Source organism: Podarcis cretensis (genome assembly GCF_951804945.1).
Source record: "Podarcis cretensis genome assembly, chromosome: 11".
NCBI lineage: Eukaryota > Metazoa > Chordata > Lepidosauria > Squamata > Lacertidae > Podarcis > Podarcis cretensis.
In genome coordinates, this window is record NC_137180.1 from 57796878 (window position 1) to 57816311 (window position 19434).

Here is a 19434-nt window from a genome sequence, read left to right on the forward strand (position 1 = left end):
GTTGTTGTTTAGTCGTGTCCGACTCTTTGTGACCCCCTGGACCAGAGCATGCCAGGCACTCCTGTCTTCCACTGCCTCCCGCAGTTTGGTCAAACTCATGCTGGTAGCTTCGAGAACACTGTCCAGCCATCTCGTCCTCTGTCGTCCCCTTCTCCTTGTGCCCTCCATCTTTCCCAACATCAGGGTCTTTTCCAGGGAGTCTTCTCTTCTCATGAGGTGGCCAAAGTATTAGAGCCTCAGCTGTAGGATCTGTCCTTCCAGTGAGCACTCAGGGTTGATTTTCTTCAGAATGGAAAAGTCTGATCTTGTTGCAATCCATGGGACTCTCAAGAGTCTCCTCCAGCACCATAATTCAAAAGCATCCATTCTTCGGCGATCAGCCTTCTTTATGGTCCAGCTCTCACTTCCATACATCATTACTGGGAAAACCATAGCTTTTACTATACGGACCTTTGTTGGTAAGGTGATGTCTCTGCTTTTTAAGATGTCTAGATTTGCCATCGCCTTTCTCCCAAGGAGCAGGCGTCTTTTAATTTCGTGACTGCTGTCACCATCTGCAGTGATCATGGAGCCCAAGAAAGTAAAATCTCTCACTGCCTCCATTTCTTCCCCTTCTATTTGCCAGGAGGTGATGGGACCAGTGGCCATGATCTTCGTTTTTTTGATGTTGAGCTTCAGACCATATTTTGCGCTCTCCTCTTTCACCCTCATTAAAAGGTTCTTTAATTCCTCCTCACTTTCTGCCATCAAGGTTGTGTCATCTGCATATCTGAGGTTGTTGATATTTCTTCCGGCGATCTTAATTCCGGCCTGGGCGTTAAATCCAGCCCAGCCTTTTGCATGATGAATTCTGCATATAAGTTAAATAAGCAGGGAGACAATATACAGCCTTGCCGTACTCCTTTCCCAATTTTGAACCAATCAGTTGTTCCATATCCAGTTCTAACTGTAGCTTCTTGTCCCACATAGAGATTTCTCAGGAGACAGATGAGGTGATCAGACACTCCCATTTCTTTAAGAACTTGCCATAGTTTTCTGTGGTCGACACAGTCAAAGGCTTTTCCCATTACCATTGTCATATTATTTTCCCATTACCATTGTCATATTATTTAAATAAAATGTAAAAAGGTAGAATCATCAACATTACAAGTCTTCTTAAGTCAATGCTGCTAGTGTTGTTAAATGTTTACAATTGTCTTTCAAGTATGGTATAAATTTACCCCGGTTTTTTTGGAAAGCTTGATCACACTGGTTTCGGATTTTCCAGGTCAGCTTCCTAAAGGTAATCAAACCTTGAATGGTTTCTGCTCCTTTATACAATAAGAGTACCGCCTGGAGGGCAGCAGTCAAATCAGATTGCTACACATGTTGATTGTAAAGGATGGTTCAGAAACACTGTTTTATTGTTCATTCTCATGGGGGAAATAGAAAGAAATGTATGCAAAACATGAAGCTGTACATTTTTTAAAATAAAAAAAGGCAGAGAAAGGGAAGTGAAGGAGAGAGAACAAAGGCCACATGAACATAAGAAAGATATACTAAGAGCCACAGAATTTACAATATAGAACTGCCCTTTTGTTTCTGCACCAAGGTAATTAGGAAAAGTGACGTTTGGTAGATAAAGGGACCGAAAGTGCTGTCATATCCACCTTTGCTGAAACCTCAGCCTCAAGAGCTTCCTAGGAAAAGAAGAGAAAAGTCAGCACTAATATTTGGATGAGAGTTAAGACACCCTCCCCAACACACAAACATGGAATGGCATGGCAACGTACCATACAGATGCTTCCCACAAGCTGAAACCAACCAAAAAGGAAATTGGGATGACAGGCATTATTAATCCAATAGATTTATATCCTGCTTTTTAAGAGCATGTTTTCGCAAAGTGGCAAACACGATACACAAAGCAAACACCAACCAACAATACAATAGAAAATGCTCCGACATTCAAAACCCTTAACAGAGACAGTACGGTCAAGCCAATGTTGTGATGAAACAAAATAGGTCAGAATGAAAAGATTTTAGATGTTGTGGAACTATAATCTCCACGCAGCATGGCCACTGGTCAGGGATGATCTAGTCCACAACACCTTATAGGGTTTTTGTGGGGATTAAATGAGGAGGGGGAGAACCATGTACGCCACCTCGAGCTTCCTGGAGAAAAAGGTGGGTTATAAATTTAGCAAGTAAGAAATAAGTGTGAAAGGGACGCGGGTGGCGATGTGGGTTAAAACCACAGAGCCTGGGCTTGCCGATCAGAAGGTCGGCGGTTCGAATCCCTGTGATGGGGTGAGCTCCCGTTGCTCGGTTCCTGCTCCTGCTAACCTAGCAGTTTGAAAGCACGTCAAAGTGCAAGTAGATAAATAGGTATCGCTCCGGCGGAAGATAAATGGCATTTCCGTGCTCTGCTCTGGTTCGCCAGAAGCGGCTTAGTCATGGTGGCCACATGACCCGGAAGCTGTACACCGGCTCCCTCGGCCAATAAAGCGAGATGAGCACTGCAACCCCAGAGTCGGCCACGACTGAACCTAATGGTCAGGGGTCTCTTTACCCTTTACAGTCATACCTCGGGATGAATACGCTTCAGGCTGAGCATTTTTGGGTTGTGCAATTTCTCCTGCTGCCTTTAGGACAGAAGAGGTCTGGCCCACCCCTCCAAAATATCCCCGAACAAGAAAAATGCACCAAAATAGCCCAGAAGACCAGCCTGTCCACCAGTACAACTAAGAGAACATATTAATACCAACAAAAGCACCTACCAGCTCCCTCTTTGCTTCTTCGATCTTCACTCGTGCGAGAGAAGGACTCTGAAAAGAGCAGTAGAAAGACATTTAGGCAGATGTAGGGGTTTTCCACGCTCCCGTCTGAATTTTTGAAATCAAGCAAAAGGTCTATGGAGGTATTGCTGCCCCCCAAAAAAAAACTTTAAAAAGAGAGTTTTTAAAGTGCATTTGTTCAGCACACACTCCAGCGCCATCAGAAATCATTCTATGAAATGTAGACAGATAGGCAATGAAGAAGAGTGAGTTTGGAACAAAGATACTTCAGTGTCCAGCAGCAATCTGAAGGTTTCTTGACCCCTCAAACAACCCTACCCACCTTCCTTCCTTGCCACTTATGTCTGCAAATGACCATCAGAAGGGCTGCAACTGTTAACTGGAGCAACATTTACAGACATTTATTTATTTAAAAACAAGCATAATAGCATGCATATACCGTATTTTTCACTCTATAAAACACACTTTTTCCCCTTCAAAAATTAAGGGGAAATGTGTGTGCGTCTTATGGAGCGAATGCAGGCTGCTTGGCTTCAGCGATAGCAACGCGAAGCCTCCGAAGCACAGAGGGAGAGCTCCCCCCGTGCTCCGGAGGCTTCGTGTTGCTTTTTCTGAAGCCGCCTGAAGCCCCCGGAGCGCAGCAGGAGTTCCCGCTGTGCTCCGAAGGCTTGTGGATAGCCGCCTGAAGCCTGGAGAGCGAGAGGGGTCGTGCACACCGATCCCTCTTGCTCTCCAGGCTTTGCTTTGCTGGAGAGGCGCTGCACAGTTTTCCCTCTCTGCGTAGCGCTCCTTCAGTGAAGCAGTAGGAGAAATGGAAGGGGCTCCGTTTCTCCTGCCGCTTCGCTGAAGGGGCGCTGAGCAGAGAGGGGGAGAATTTTTTTTTCCTGTTCTCCCCCTCCTATGGTCCGGTGCGTCCTATAGAGTGAAAAATACAGTATGTGCAAGTGTTGTAGAAATAATAGCAATTCTATAGCTTTGGCAGCAAAGAAAGCTCTGCAATCATGTTTTAAGCTCCTTTCTCATGTCTGCTAACCCATAACCCTCATGTCAGGCCAAACTTCCAAAAGCATACTGAGCCAAGGGATGCATGCCAATATTTTAAACTAGCTCTTGGGCAATCTGGTGCTTTCCTGGCGTTTTGGGCCGCAGCAGCCAGCATCCTTGACAATTGGCACCATATTGGGGAAGTCTGCTGGAAGTTGAGCTACAATTCTAGGATTCTACAGTTCTAAGAGAAATGGGGTACGGGAGATTACAGGGGTCAGGTCCAGATACGACTCCAGTTTCTTCTTCAAAGGTACCGCCTGCTTCTTTAATTCCGCTAGATTCTGTGGATGGAAACACAAAACAAACCATTCACACAGTGACTCCATCTTTCTCCCACCAGAAAGAAAGAAAGAAAGAAAGAAAGAAAGAAAGAAAGAAAGACAAGGTTTGGGTGGGTGCTTTTTAGCCTCACGATCTGCAATAAACGACACTTCAAAGCCATCTGCAAAATATACATGCCTATCTACACACAGGGCGCGGGTCCAAACTACTGAGCCTAGGGCTTGCCGATCAGAAGGTCGGCGGTTCGAATCCCCACAACGGGGTGAGCTCCCGTTGCTCGGTCCCTGCTCCTGCCAACCTAGCAGTTCCAAAGCACATCAGAGTGCAAGTAGATAAATAGGTACCGCTGCGGTGGGAAGATAAACGGCATTTCCGTGCACTGCTCTGGTTCGGCACAAGCGGCTTAGTCACGCTGGCCACATGACCCATTGTCTGCGGACAAATGTCGGCTCCCTCGGCCAGTAAAGCGAGATGAGCGCCGGAACCCCAGAGTCGTTCGCGACTGGACTGAACTGTCAGGGGTCCTTTACCGTTTTCTTTTTTTTATCTACACACTTAATTTCCATATTTTGGGAAGAATGGCCTGGAGAGTTTGGTTCAGAGTTTCTGATCAGGGCTGGTGAGAAATGTAGTCTAGCAACATCTAAGTGGCCAAAATCCCCTGTCTTAATCTGTATTGAAATTGCAGGAGGGGTGGAGGCCAGGCAGAAGAAATTAGATGAAATGGGAATAGGAGACGCCCGGAATGGCTGGGGAAACCCAGCCAGATGGGCAGGGAATGAATGAATGAAGATGTTGACGACAGTATTATTATTATTTACAATTACAGCCTATGGCTTCCCACCCCCCAATACAAAACACCCTATTTTTGTTTGTATCTTTCATAGCTTGTGCGTCAAGAACCCAGATGGGCGGGGTATAAATAATAAGTTACAGTGGTGCCCCGCAAGACGAACACCTCACAAGACGGAAAACCCGCTAGACGAAAGGGTTTTCCGTTTTAGAGGCGCTTCGCAAAACGAATTTCCCTATGGGCTTGCTTCGCAAGACGAAAATGTCTTGCGAGTTTTTCCGACTTTTTTTTCCTTTCCCCCCCCCTTTTTCTAAGCCGATAAGCCGCTTATCAGCTGATCCGCTAAGCCGCTAAGCAGCTAAAAGCCGCTAAGCCGCTAATAGCGCTAATCCGTCAATGGGCTTGCTTCGCAAGACGAAAAAACCGCTAGACGAAGAGAATCGCGGAACGGATTCTTTTCGTCTTGCGAGGCACCACTGTATTATTATTATTATTTCTCTCTCGCAGTATTTCAGTTAGCACTAGGGGCCCGCCCTTTGATGTAAAATGCGAATCTCTCTGCATTCTCTGAAACACGCATCACAGAGGCATTTCGAGCTGATCTCACAATCTCTAGCAAGCTCACAGCCAACTGTCTCATCTGGGTAAATGGCATTTCCTCCCTATCATCCAGGGTGAATGCCAACCAGCATGTGTCATTTTCAAACACCGTCAACATGCAAGGCGGAACACCCACCTCTGAGAGATTCACCAGAGACTCGTGAGTCAGTGAACCATCCATCCCACACATAGATAACTGTTCCTGCCAAGAGATACAAAGCATTAAACCCAGGATAAGAGGGCAAGCGACGACTTCTGTTTAACAGACGGTATGCATTGTAGGATTACCCTCAAGAAAAAGACAGAGATGAAAAAGTCATCTTGCTAGTTCCCATATCATTAAAAATAGCAAAAATGCCATTCTGCTTCGCAAACATATGCTTTGCACAGAGTCAGACTGTTGGTCCTCCTAATTCAGTATAGTCTACACTGACAGGAGACTTTCACAGTCCTACTTGGACGTGCCAGGGGTTGAATTTGAGACCTTTCACATGGAAGCCAGGCGCTCCCCCACTGAGCTAAATTATCATCATTTTATTATTTATTAAATTGATATACAGTGGTACCTCGGAAGTCAAATGGAATCCATTCCGGAAGTCTGTTTGACTTCCAAAACGTTCGGAAACCAAGGCGCAGCTAGTGTAGTATAGTGGTTAAGAGCGGTAGTCTCGTAATCTGGTGAACTGGGTTCGCTTCCCCGCTCCTCCACATGCAGCTGCTGGGTGACCTTGGGCCAGTCACACTTCTTTGAAGTCTCTCAGCCTCACTCACCTCACAGAGTGTTTGTTGTGGGGGAGGAAGGGAAAGGAGAAGGTTAGCCGCTTTGAAACTCCTTAAAGGGAGTGAAAGGCGGGATATCAAATCCAAACTCTTCTTCTTCTTCCAGTTGGCTGCAGGATGCTCCCGCAGCCAACTGGAAGCCATGGAAGCCCCGTCAGCCGTTTGGGTTCCAAAGAACGTTCGCAAACCGGAACACTCACTTCCGGGTTTGCAGCGTTCGGGAGCCAAAACGTCAGAGTACCAAGGCGTATGGGAACCAAGGTATGATTGTACCACCCTTCATCACAAGATCTCAGAGTGGTTCAGAAGATAGAATACAGTCATACCTCGGGTTAAATATGCTTCAGGTTGAGCGTTTTCAGATTACGCTCCGTGGCGACCTGGAAGCGTTACTTCCGGGTTTCGGCGCTCGCGCATGCGCAAACACTCAAAATGACATCACGCGCATGCACGGAAGCGGTAAAACGCGACCTGCACACGCATGTTACGTTCTACTAAGGATGCAAACGGGGCTCCGGAATGGATCCCGTTCGCATCCAGATGTACCACTATACAAGGTACCACTGTACACTGTACAAGCACGAATAAATAGTTAAAATGAAAACAACAAAACAATAACCCCCTCCCCAACACATTTAAAAGACAGTAGAATTTTAATCAGCCCTGCGAGGCCTGGTTCAAGAGTACAGTGGTACCTTGGGCTACAGACGCTCCAGGTTACAGACGCTCCAGGTTACAGACTCCGCTAACCCAGAACTTTGCTTCAAGATGAGAACAGAAATCGTGCTCCGGCAACACGGCAGCAGTGGGAGGCCCCATTAGCTAAAGTGGTGCTTCAGGTTAAGAACAGTTTCAGGTTAAGAACGGACCTCCAGAACGAATTAAGTTCTTAACCCAAGGTACCACTGTATAAGGAAGGCACCAGACCATTCTCCCTGGGAAGGGAGCCACTGACAGGCAGCCACTGCAGAAAAGGCCCCTTCTCATGCTACCACCCTCCGGACCTCAAATGCAGGAGGTACACACAGAAAGAACTCAGAGGATGATCTCAGGGTTTATATGGGGAGAAGCATTCTTTGAGGTATTGCAGTCCTGAGCCGTCTAAGGCTTTATAGGTCAAAAACATTATTTTGTATGGGGCCCAGAAGCTAATTGGCAGCCGGTGCCGTCAGACCAGGATTAGCATTACATGCTCAAACCGTCTTGCTAAACCTGGTGAGCTAAACAGCCTCCAAATTCTGCACCAGGTGGAGCTTCTGAACAGTCTTCAGAGGCAGTCATTCCTCCTCCCCGCTCTGTCAAATTTAGATTGCAAGCTCATTGGGGCAGGGGCTTTTATTATGCCACTCTGCAAAGCTGCAAAGATAGCACTATGGAAAGCATTAGTAAAAACAAGCTTCCCATTTCAATGAGCCTCCCCTACAGCAACAGCAATAAAGGGTTCTTTGTGTTAACCTCTGCTGCCTTAATTCTGAATTTGAAATCTTCCACTTTGTCCTTCAGGAACTTCATGTTCTGGGTCCGGTTATCAGCTTTCGCTTTTTCCACTACCAGTAGTTCTTCGGTTTTCTTAAGGTCACTACAAGAACAAAAACAGCAAAGACTTCTTATCAGTGGCAGAAATGCTTTGCTAAATGACTACATCATCTCCAAGGAGGCCAGAAAGCAAACTGCTTGCCTGCTCCCAGAACAGCTCAAGAAACATCATGTACAACTTCCATCGAACAGGGCTAGTAGGATCTGGAATCTACAACCCTGAGGTGAACCCTACCCAACCCCCAAATGTCCCACAGTATTCGGATTGTGGTTAGCTGAGTCATCAGGATCACACAGCATGTGCAGGTTTGCAATAAGGAGGGCTTCTCTATCGTAAGGCGAAAAGGAAAAGGGAAAATAAAGGCTCACGCTATAGCAGCTGACATTTCCAATGCAGTTTACAAAATTCAAGTAAAAGACCCAAACGTTCCTTGGCAAACCTGCCTGCCGTGAGACTGGGATTTGCAGAGGCACAACAAAGACTGCAATATGGAATATTTTCCCTGAAGGCAGTGGTGGGGAGACCTCAGGTTTACTGGCCAAATGTAAAACCATTTGTAAATGTTCGTGAACTTTTAATCCTACAGTATGGAGGTTAACAGCAAGTCAACAGAAGTGGACCTAGCGATTCCCTGTGGTTGCTAAGAAGCTTAGACTTAAGACCCTGGAAGGATAAATACCCACTGTCCATTAAAAACAACGATCTGTGCACCTAACAGTCCCAGCTACGTTTGAACTTTTTTCATATACACATCAATTTTGTGTGGACATCTGCAGGGCTTCTACAGTGGTACCTCGGGTTAAGTACTTAATTCGTTCCAGAGGTCTGTTCTTAACCTGAAACTGCTCTTAACCTGAAGCACCACTTTAGCTAATGGGGCCTCCTCCTGCTGCCGTGCCGCCGGAGCACAATTTCTGTTCTCATCCTGAAGCAAAGTTCCTAACCCGAGGTACTATTTCTGGGCTAGCGGAGTCTGTAACCTGAAGCGTTTGTAACCCGAGGTACCACTATATTATGTTATAGGTTAATAAAGATATATGTTTAAGACCCTTTACCTTTTTTAACATTTACCTATGTTTAAGTCTAAGGTGCATGTAATGATGGTGACTGATGTTTGTGGCTCTGTTGTTGTTGGAAATCAGGCCTGAATCACAATGGCCCACAATGCACTTTGCATGCTGTTTTGTGGCTATTATCTGTATGCTTTTAATAGAATATATCAATCTACATCTATCTATCTATCTACAGTCATACCTTGGAAGTCGAACAGAATCTGTTCAGGAAGTCCGTTCGATTTCCAAAAATTTCAAAAACCAAAATGAGTCTTCTGATTGGCTGCAGGAAGCTCCTGCAGCCAATCAGAAGCCGCGGAAGCCCCATCAAACGTTCGGGTTCCAAAAGAACATTCAAAAACCGGAACACTCACTTCCGGGTTTCGATCGTTCGGGAGCCAATTTCTTCGGGAGCCAAGGCATTCGAGATCCAAGGTACGACTGTACAGTTTTCATTCTATTAATGCTTAATTGCTTTGTAATGGTTTTCCCCCTAAGTTTTTAGCTGTTCTTATTTTATCTGCAAGCCACCTTCAGGGGGGAAGGGTGGGGTATAAATAAATATAGAGGGAGGAGGAGGAGGAGGAGGAGAAGCCGTAAGATCAAAAGGCACATGATACAATTCAACTGCTAACAGTTAAAAAAAAACACCCTGTTAACTGGCTGGCTGCCAGTGTGTCCGCAACCCTACTGAAGCTGCTGAGCTCACTGGAGAAAATTTAAGCATAAAGGAAACTTCTGTCCAGCTCTTACTCTTGAAGCCGCTTTTCCAGGACCAGCGCCGAGGTGAGCTTTTTCCTCAAAGTGCTCAGTTCCAGCTCCATCTCTTTGTTTTTGGAATCTGCGGCGTCCAGCTCTGAAGTCAAATCATTGATGGCAGGAATGAAGCTAGAAACAATTGGTAATGACAATTTAAAAACAAAAAAAAAACAAAAACCAACAACAACCAAACAAACAGTATCAGGACTTCAGGGCTGCAAGGAGAAGCTCAGCTACCAGCCACCAAGGAAGGATTTGGCAAGCTGCGATTGGACCCATCTAGATCAGGGTTGTCTACACAAATGGGCAGCAGCTCTGCATGAGTCCTGGCTGCGTACATTCACAGCCCTACCTGGAAGTGGTGAGGACTGAACTCAGGAACCTATGCATGCAAAGGAGATGCTCTTCCACAAAGCTGTGGCCCTCTCTCCACTTACCTTTTTGGCTCATTCACACAAACTGCTAATAAGACCCTCTAGAGTATGGCAACACAGAACTCATGGGCCGCACAATAAATTAAATTTTCATATCGTAAATTAATACAGTGGTACCTCGGGATGCGAATGGGATCCGTTCCGGAGCCCCATTCGCATCCTGAATAGAACGTAAGACGACAGTGTGCCTGTGTGCGCGCAGGTCTCGTTTTGCCGCTTCCGCGCATGCGCGTGACGTCATTTTGAGCGTCTGCGCATGCGCGAGCGGCGAAACCCGGAAGTAACGCACTCCGTTACTTCCAGGTTGCCACGGAGCGCATCCCGAAAGCGCTCAACCTGAAGCACATTCAACCCGAGGTATGACTGTATTCAATATTATTTAATATACACAATATATTTAATTAAATAGATACAATTAAATACACAATTAACAGATTTTATTTATTAAACAAATTCATTACACCAACAGGTGAATGAGTTTTCATTAACAAAACATGACACACACAAAATATTTTTTTAAGGATTTAAGGGGGTTTTTTTTTGGACCATCCATTCATGAAAGCACACTGTCTGTGAAAAGTTAATTCACAGGAAGGTTGAATGAGGCTTACACCCTAGTACAGTGGTGCCTCGCAGGACGAAAAGAATCCGTTCCGCGAGTCTCTTCGTCTAGCGGTTTTTTCGTCTTGCGAAGCAAGCCCATTGACGGATTAGCGGATTAGCGCTATTAGCGGTTTAGCGGCGTTTAGCGGCTTTTAGCGGCTTATCGGCTTAGAAAAGGGGGGGGGGAACCCGCAGGAACTCGCAAGACATTTTCGTCTTGCGAAGCAAGCCCATAGGAAATTCATTTTGCGAAGCACCTCCAAAACGGAAAACTCTTTCGTATAGCGAGTTTTCCATCTTGCGAGGCATTCGTCTTGCGGGGCACCACTGTAAGTATATTTATAATTGCAGCCTTGAACTACTTGTATAAACAACCCATTCCAGAGTAGTATAACATTTATTTGTTCTGTTTATTTTTAGAATTTCTTATCCTCCCTTCACTGTAAGCTCCCAGGTTGCTGATTGCAACTATATGATATAAACACAGGTTAAAACAATTCCGATTGTAAAAACAGACAAACCATTCAAACAAAAACAGGACGTTATTCTCTCTTTAAAACCCTCTCTCATATCCCTCTCTCAGTAAGACTGTAGGTGCAAAAGGCACTCAAAGTTCATGAAACTGCAGCGCTTCTTCATGCAAACCGAGCGCGAGACTGAACACCCAAAAGAAGCTTATCTGATAACAGAGAAAACCAAAAGCACACATTACCTTGCAAGGGAAGTGTCCTTTGTTTCAAGGGCTAAAGCTGTGTCTACCAATGTGTTCAGATAGCTGGTGCTGCCCTTAGACATGTTGCTGAAAGAAAGATTCAGACTCTCGGTCAGAAGATCCTGTAGGTAGGTGCCTGGGGGAAAATATATATATATTAAAAAACACATTTCGATAAAGCAGGCCACAGAAGAGAGGAACTCTGAGTACAGTGGTGCCTCGCAAGACGAAAAGAATCCGTTCCGCGAGTCTCTTCGTCTTGCAGTTTTTTCGTCTTGCGAAGCAAGCCCATTAGCGGCTTAGCGGCTTAGCGCTATTAGCGGCTTAGGGGCTTAGCAGATCAGCTGATAAGCGGCTTAGCGGCTTAGCAGATCAGCTGATAAGCGGCTTAGTGGATCAGCTGTCAAGCGGCTTAGCGGTTTAACGGATCAGCTGATAAGCGGCTTAGTGGATCAGCTGTCAAGCGGCTTAGGGGCTTAGCGGATCAGCTGATAAGCGGCTTAGGGGCTTAGAGGAACAGCTGATAAGCGGCTTAGCGGATCAGCTGTCAAGCGGCTTAGCGGTTTAGCGGATCAGCTGATAAGCGGCTTAGTGGATCAGCTGTTAAGCGGCTTAGCGGATCAGCTGATAAGCGGCTTAGCGGGTCAGCTGATAAGCAGCTTAGCGGCTTAGAAAAAGGGAGGGAAAGGAAAAAAGGAACTCGCAAGACATTTTCATCTTGCAAAGCAAGCCCATAGGAAATTCGTTTTGCGAAGCACCTCCAAAACGGAAAACCCTTTTGTCTAGCGGGTTTTCCGTCTTGCGAGGCATTCGTCTTGTGGGGCACCACTGTAGTTCGAAAATTGGTGCCTTGACTGGAGGAGAAACTACACCTAAGACAGTTGTTGTGTGCAACAGGAATAAACAATATAGTGCCCTGAAGATGTTGTTGCAACTCCAAACTCCTATAGTCCCCAATCTTTGGGACACGCTGGCTGGGACTGAGGAGAGTTGGCCATCCCTGGCGTACAGTTTTAAAGAACTATAATAAGGAGGAGAGAGGTTATTGTATTTTAGTGTTCTGCTGGAAGCCGCCCAGAGTGGCTGGGGAAACCCAGCCAGATGGGCGGGGTATAAATAATAAATTGTTGTTGTTGTTATTCTAAAGCATGGGTAGGCAAACTAAGACCCACGGGCTGGAACAGGCCCAACTGCCTTCTGAATCCGGCCCGTGGATGGTCAGGGAATCGCTGCATGGATCGCCAGCGCACACATTCTTTCCCTCTCCCTCCCACGGCGGCGCCGCCGCCTCCTCCCTCCCTCCTCCTGGCTTCTCCGTGACCTGCCTAGAGGAGGAAGGGGGCTGGGTTTTGTTGGTGCCAGCAGCAGCAGCAGCAGCACTCGAGTGGCTGCCATTTTAAGCAGCCCCTCTCCGGAGCCCTTTCGAGGGCCACTCATCGTCCCTCCGCCGCTGCTAGCCCCTGCCGCTTGCAAGGCACAGGTAAGCAGCCACCAGGGCTCGTGGTGCTCTTGCATCCTTTTTTATATATATATAAAATATAGTCCAGCCCCCCACAAGGTCTGAGGGACAGTGGACCGGCCCCCTGCTGAAAAAGTTTGCTGACCCCTGTACTAAAGCGTGTGTTTTAAGAGACACCTACCCGCCGCAACTTCGAATTTAAGTTTTCAGTCTCACCGTCAGATTCGTACTCTACCGCTTTCTGCTTCATGTCCTCGATTAACAGGCGGACGTCCCCATCCCTGGACTCATTGCACTCTGCCAGTTCGTACAAAATATCCACTGTCCGTGCATCGGCTTCGTACGGAGGGATGGGCTGATCCCCAAAGGTCTTCTTCAGCCACGAAGCAACCTAATGGGAAAAGCGGAAAGAAACCAATTACTGTTGTTGTTATTTAGCGCCTTTCATCATTATAAAATATGCTGCAGTTATTTAATTATTATAATATCATACTGTAAGGATAAACATGGGATGTGGGTGACGCTGTGGGTTAAACCACAGAGCCTAGGACTTGCCGATCAGAAGGTCGGCGGTTCGAATCCCCACAACAGGATGAGCTCCCGTTGCTCTGTCCCAGCTCCTGCCAACCTAGCCTAGCAGTTCGAAAGCATGTCAAAGTGCAAGGAGATAAATAGGTACTGCTCCGGTGGGAAGGTAAATGGCGTTTCCGTGCGCTGCTCTGGTTTCGCCAGAAGCGGCTTGGTCATGCTGGCCACATGACCCGGAAAAACTGTCTGCGGACAAACGCCGGCTCCCTCGGCCAGTAAAGTGAAATGAACGCTGCAACCCCAGAGTCATTTGCGACTGGACTGAACTGTCAGGGGTCCCTTTACCTTTACCTAAGGATAAACATTGCTGGTGGCTGGGATGTTAAAGGACCATCTTCCTGTATACAGGCGTGTAGATCATCAACATCACCAGAGGAGGCCTTGCTGATAAAGACAAAACCTTCTGAGTGTCATCTGGCAGCAGGGCCTTCTCTGGGATGGCCCCTACTCTCTGAAATGCCCTCCCCCCATGCAGGGCCGGATTTAGGTTTAATGAGGCCCTAAACCACTGAAGGCAATGGGGCCCTTTATATGTCCCCGCAAAACTGTCGCTTTTTTATGTTGAATATATGCTACATGGTAATTTATGCACCTAATAAGTATCTAAAGCCATTTGCACATAACAAAATATGCCTTTTATGAAAGTAATTGTTGAACTCAAATACAATTAAGAAGGATATTTAAAGTGAAATAATTATTAAGCTCTAACTTAAAATGATTTTCTACTCATAACAAACTTAATAATGCAAACACATTGGCATTTGGCAATAACAAAAGTTCCTTTAGTAGCACACTTTACAAAGACTCAATCTAGTCTCTAAAAACTTGCTATAACATGAAATAGTAATAGGTGTAAATAAATGATGCAAACTATTAATAATTATAAACAGCAGAATGTAGGCACCACATAATAATGATAATAAATTTTATTTATACCCTGCCCTCCCCAGCCAGAGCCAGGCTCAGGGCGGCTAAGACCAGTAAAATTCCATTAAAAATAAAATAGAGGAAAAAACCAATTTAAAATACAGGTTAAAATGCAATTTAAAATGCAGCCTCATTTTAAAAGATCAAAACCATAAGGGGAGGGAAACATAAGGGTCAGACTGAGTCCAAACCAAAGGCCAGGCGGAACAGCTCTGTCTTGCAGGCCTGCGGAAAGATGTCAAGTCCCGCAGGGCCCTAGTCTCTTGTGACAGAGCGTTCCACCAAGTTGGGGCCAGTACTGAAAAGGCCCTGGCCGTAGTTGAGACAAAACTAACCACCTTGCGACCTGGGACCTCCAAAGTGTTGTCATTTGTGGACCTTAAGGTCCTCCGCAGGGCATACCAGGAGAGGCGGTCCCGTAGGTACGTGGGTCCTAGACCGCATAGGGATTTAAAGGTCAAAACCAGCACCTTAAACCTGACCCTGTACTCCACCGGGAGCCAGTGCAGTTGGTAAAGCACCGGGTGAATGTGATCCCGCGGAAAGGACCCCATAAGGAGCCTCGCTACGGCATTCTGCACCTGCTGGAGTTTCTGGGTCAGCTTCAAGGGCAGGCCCACATAAAGCGACTTACAATAATCAAGCCTGGAGGTGACAGTCGCACGGATCACTGAAATGAGCAAACCAGTGATTGTGGCAACCAATGTTTCTGAGAGCTTCCTGAGCCCCGAAGGAACACCCTTGGATTTTCTAGTGTTTCCTGTGGCTCCCAACTCACTGCGAATTGCACATTCCGTTTTGGGGCTATTTGTGCATTGCAGCTACCGAAAAAGGGTATGTCCAATGTGTCCCCAGTTACAAATCCTACCTGTTTCAGTGGGTCACTGGGAAACACCTCCTAAGAGCTTTTCCTATGGTTCACAGGACGCAACTCGGCTTAGAATAAGTGGAGTTTAAAAATACAAGACACAACTCAGGGGTAATGAGGGGTAAAGACAAGGGTTATGAGCAGGGCCAGATTTAAGTTTAATGAGGCCCTAAGCTACTGAAGGTAATGGGGCCCTTTATATGTCCAGCTGTCCTTTGTCAACAACAAATGGTCACTGTTTTTGTGTGTGGAATATATGCTGGATGGTAATTTATAGCCATTTGAACATGTTGCCATGTAGCCAGTCCATGCAGAATGTAGGCACCCTATATATAGAAATGAGCAAACCAGTGATATTTTAGGGAGCAGGCTAGCAGGCGGGGCCCATTACCTACATCATAGGAGTCTACACAACACAAAACACTGTTGCTGTATGTAGGTTTTATTTTATTTGTTTTTCATCTTATATTTTGGAAATGTACATCCAGTTTTTTTCCTTTAATTTTTTTGGGGGGGCCCCAAGAGAGTGGGACCATAAAGAAGGACCATAAAGAAGGCTGATCGCCGAAGAATTGATGCTTTTGAATTATGGTGCTGGAGGAGACTCTTGAGAGTCCCATGGACTGCAAGAAGATCAAACCTCTCCATTCTGAAGGAAATCAGCCCTGAGTGCTCACTGGAAGGACAGATCCTGAAGCTGAGGCTCCAATACTTTGAGAAGAGAAGACTCCCTGGAAAAGACCCTGATGTTGGGAAAGATGGAGGGCACAAGGAGAAGGGGACGACAGAGGACGAGATGGTTGGACAGTGTTCTCGAAGCTACCAGCATGAGTTTGACCAAACTGCAGGAGGCAGTGGAAGACAGGAGTGCCTGGCATGCTCTGGTCCAGGGGGTCACGAAGAGTAGGACACGACTAAACAACAACAACAAAACAACAAGAGAGTGGGGCCCTAAGCTACAGCTTGTTTAGCTTGTAAGTAAATCTGGCACTACCCCAGTGTCATTCAGGTGGGCGCTTGGTAAAAATTTACTCGTCTGCTCAGCTTTCCCCTGACCACTCGCCCTTTACTCTCCTGCAGCACTCTACTCCAGGACATTGACTCTTATAGAACATTACAGGTTGCTAGATTCCTGATTTCAGTTCTTTCATATAAAAGACTTCATGGAATGCTGCATGACTATTAAAAATCCAGTAAACTCTATGCACCATCTTGATCTTCAAGGCCATAACACGGTACATTTAGAGATTGTAAATAATGTGAAAGAGATTATGCGTTGAAATATTTTAGCTGATATTTTAGATTGTAAAATGCTATTTTATCTATTGATTTGTTTTACCTTGTGGGCTTATAGCCGAATAAAGTATTATCTATCTATCTATCTCCTGCAGCACTGCCTTCTCGCTCTTCAATTCGCCCTTCCCATTTGCAAAGCGCTTTCCTCTCCGGAAAGATCCCCGGGAGAGAGAGAGAGGGGGGGGGGTCGCTTCCACACCGGCTCACCTTCTCCAGCTTCGCCTCCATCCCTGCCAGCTCCTCTTGCATTGCAAACCTCCCGCTTTTGCTCTTCCTCGGCAACTCCCCCCGTCGCGGAACGATGGCGTCACCGGGCGAGGTGCCTCTTGGGAGTTGTAGTTCGGAGGGGGCCTAGCCTATGAGTCAAAGCCCAGCCCACGCTGGGGAGGCGATGTAACTCCCTGCCCGCCTCCGCCCGGCTGCAGAGCTCAGGGGGGGGGGGGGAGGAAGCTGCTTCGGGAAGGACAGGCGACCTTGTTTCACCCGGGAAGGGGCCGGGAAAAGCCCCCGGGGTGGAGGGGCGGAAGAGCAAAGGCAGCCGCATCGCTAGTCAATGGGAAAATGCACCCCCTTGCATAGATAAGTAAGGGGTCAGCAAACTTTTTCAGCAGGGGGCCGGTCCACTGTCCCTCAGACCTTGTGGGGGGCCGGACTATATTTGGGGGGGGGGCTGTTAACGGCGAAATCTGAGAGCTCCCTTGGACAAAAAACAAGGACACCAGCCAGGAATACCAGAGCAAAACAGCAGCCAGTAGGCTTGGTCTTGATTGAAGACGGTCACCACAGGTCTCCCACCTGCCACCAGGTGGAACAAGATGGAAGCCCTGAGCAAAAGAGCCCCCAAACTTTTATTTGTTGCTAATCCCCATGTTGTCGTTTAGTCGTGTCCGACTCTTCGTGACCCCACGGACCAGAGCACGCCAGGCACTCCTGTCTTCCACTGCCTCCGGCAGTTTAGTCAAACTCATGCTGGTAGCTTCGAGAACACTATCCAACCATCTTGTCCTCTGTCGTCCCCTTCTCCTTGTGCCCTCCCAACATCAGGGTCTTTTCCAGGGAGTTGAGTCTTTTCCAGGGAGTCTTCTCTTCTCAAAGTATTGGAGCCTCAGCTTCAGGATCTGTCCTTCCAGTGAGCACTCAGGGCTGATTTCCTTAAGAATTGAGAGGTTTGATCTTCTTGCAGTCCATGGGATTCTCATGAGTCTCCTCCAGTGCCATAATTGAAAAGCATCCATTCTTCAGTGATCAGCCTTCTTTATGGTCCAGCTCTCACTTCCATACATCACTACTGGGAAAACCAGAGCTTTAACTATACAGACCTTTGTTGGCAAAACTACATCACTCATACATCATGGTTACATCATGAAAGGGGAGGTCTGGTGTCAGGAATCTGAGCATACTGGACCCTGCCCCATGGTTCCCCTTGCCCTTCACCAAACACCCATCAAGTGTAACAAAAATATACTTACATTTCCCTGTTTCCCAGCCAGGTTAATCACACCCTTTTGTCTTCATCTGGGTTTATTTCTGGAATGGCTACCTGTCTGGCACTCAGGTATCAGGATGCCAGGGATTATCACTCAGGCAGAGGGGCTGCTGAGTAGCTGAGCTCATATGTCTATATGAATTTCTGAAGTTTCCCCAGTGAGCCAGTACATAGATATATTTAGTAGTGAATTGTTACATTTGGTATCCGGCAGCAAAGGCCCTTTGAATAGATAGGAAGAAACTGTGATGAAGTATTTTGTGGGGACAAATCTCAAAGGTCACAAAAGCAATTGTGCTGGTTTTGGTAGTGGGCTGCATGTGCATGATATCTGCTGGAGGGGCAACTCCCCCCAACCTGCAACAGGTGGGGAAATGAACAAATTCCTATGCCCCACAAATAACTCAGAGATGCATTTTAAATAAAAGCACACATTCTGCTCATGTAAAAACACCAGGTAGGACCCACAAATAACCCAGAGATGCATTTTAAATGAAAGCACACATTCTACTCATGTAAAAACACGCTGATTCCCAGACCGTCCATGGGCCAGATTTAGAAGGCGATTGGGCCGGATCCGGCCCCCGGGCCTTAGTTTGCCTACCCATGCATAAGATAAAGGCCGCTATTGAACTGGTGCATCAAGGATTTCATGTCCACAGTATATTGTACCACTATTGCACTGTGGTACTCTTTTACCGCACACTCAACAGAACGTCATGTACATTGGGCACCTCTTTGACTCGCACCTGAAACTTTGGAACGTTTCCCCATAGGAACCTGTGCTTAGAGGGTGGCAGGTGAGGAGGGGGCCTTGTCGGATGAGGGTTCCCAAACTTTACGTTTCTTTTGAAAAACAAATAACAAAAGGTGCGTGCGTATACAGTGCTTCCATCATATTTATTGGAGATGCCTATCTTTTCAATATTATAATTATTACGTATTATTATTATTATTATTTTATTATTATCAACCATCTGAGGGTGGTTTACTGAATAAACACACAAAAATACATACCGTATTACGTAACAGTATTATGAAGAGGATATATTTTCGTCACATTTGAGGTGTGCCTACTTTATGTGTTTTTCCAAATATTATTATAAACAGAAGACACACCCGTCCTCCCACACTCCCTAAGAAAGTGGTATCTGGCAATGAGGGCTGCCGTCCTGGTCGCGTTTACTCAGGAGTAACTTCCAATGACTTGAAATGAGGTTATTCTCAGGCATTTGGGATTAGGAGCGCAGCGATTTTTAGTGTCAGGAGCGATAAGCATTCTGCACGTGCTCAGAGGAGCTTCGCTCACTAGGGCAAAACCCCTGATCGTGCAAGGCAGAGGGACACCAGGGTTATCATGCAGAGGCTCCAATCAAGCGGCTGCTCGAGTGCAGCTGACAACGCAGCACTTAGCAGCGAGCCACGTGGATCCGGGGC

General features: G+C 46.5%; 1 protein-coding gene across 1 annotated transcript; it reads right to left on the bottom strand.

Annotated features, from left to right (window-relative positions):
• Nucleotides 1–1385: 1385 nt before the first annotated feature.
• HAUS1 (HAUS augmin like complex subunit 1) lies at nt 1386–16846 on the bottom strand. Its single transcript, XM_079995100.1, has 9 exons — nt 16719–16846; nt 13049–13223; nt 11374–11509; nt 9619–9753; nt 7732–7855; nt 5633–5698; nt 4031–4102; nt 2757–2804; nt 1386–1679 (listed from the first exon to the last, which is right to left on the bottom strand). Exons 1-9 carry the CDS (start codon nt 16758–16760, stop codon nt 1596–1598), a joined length of 882 nt encoding a protein of 293 aa, XP_079851226.1. The 5' UTR covers nt 16761–16846; the 3' UTR covers nt 1386–1595.
• Nucleotides 16847–19434: the final 2588 nt, after the last annotated feature.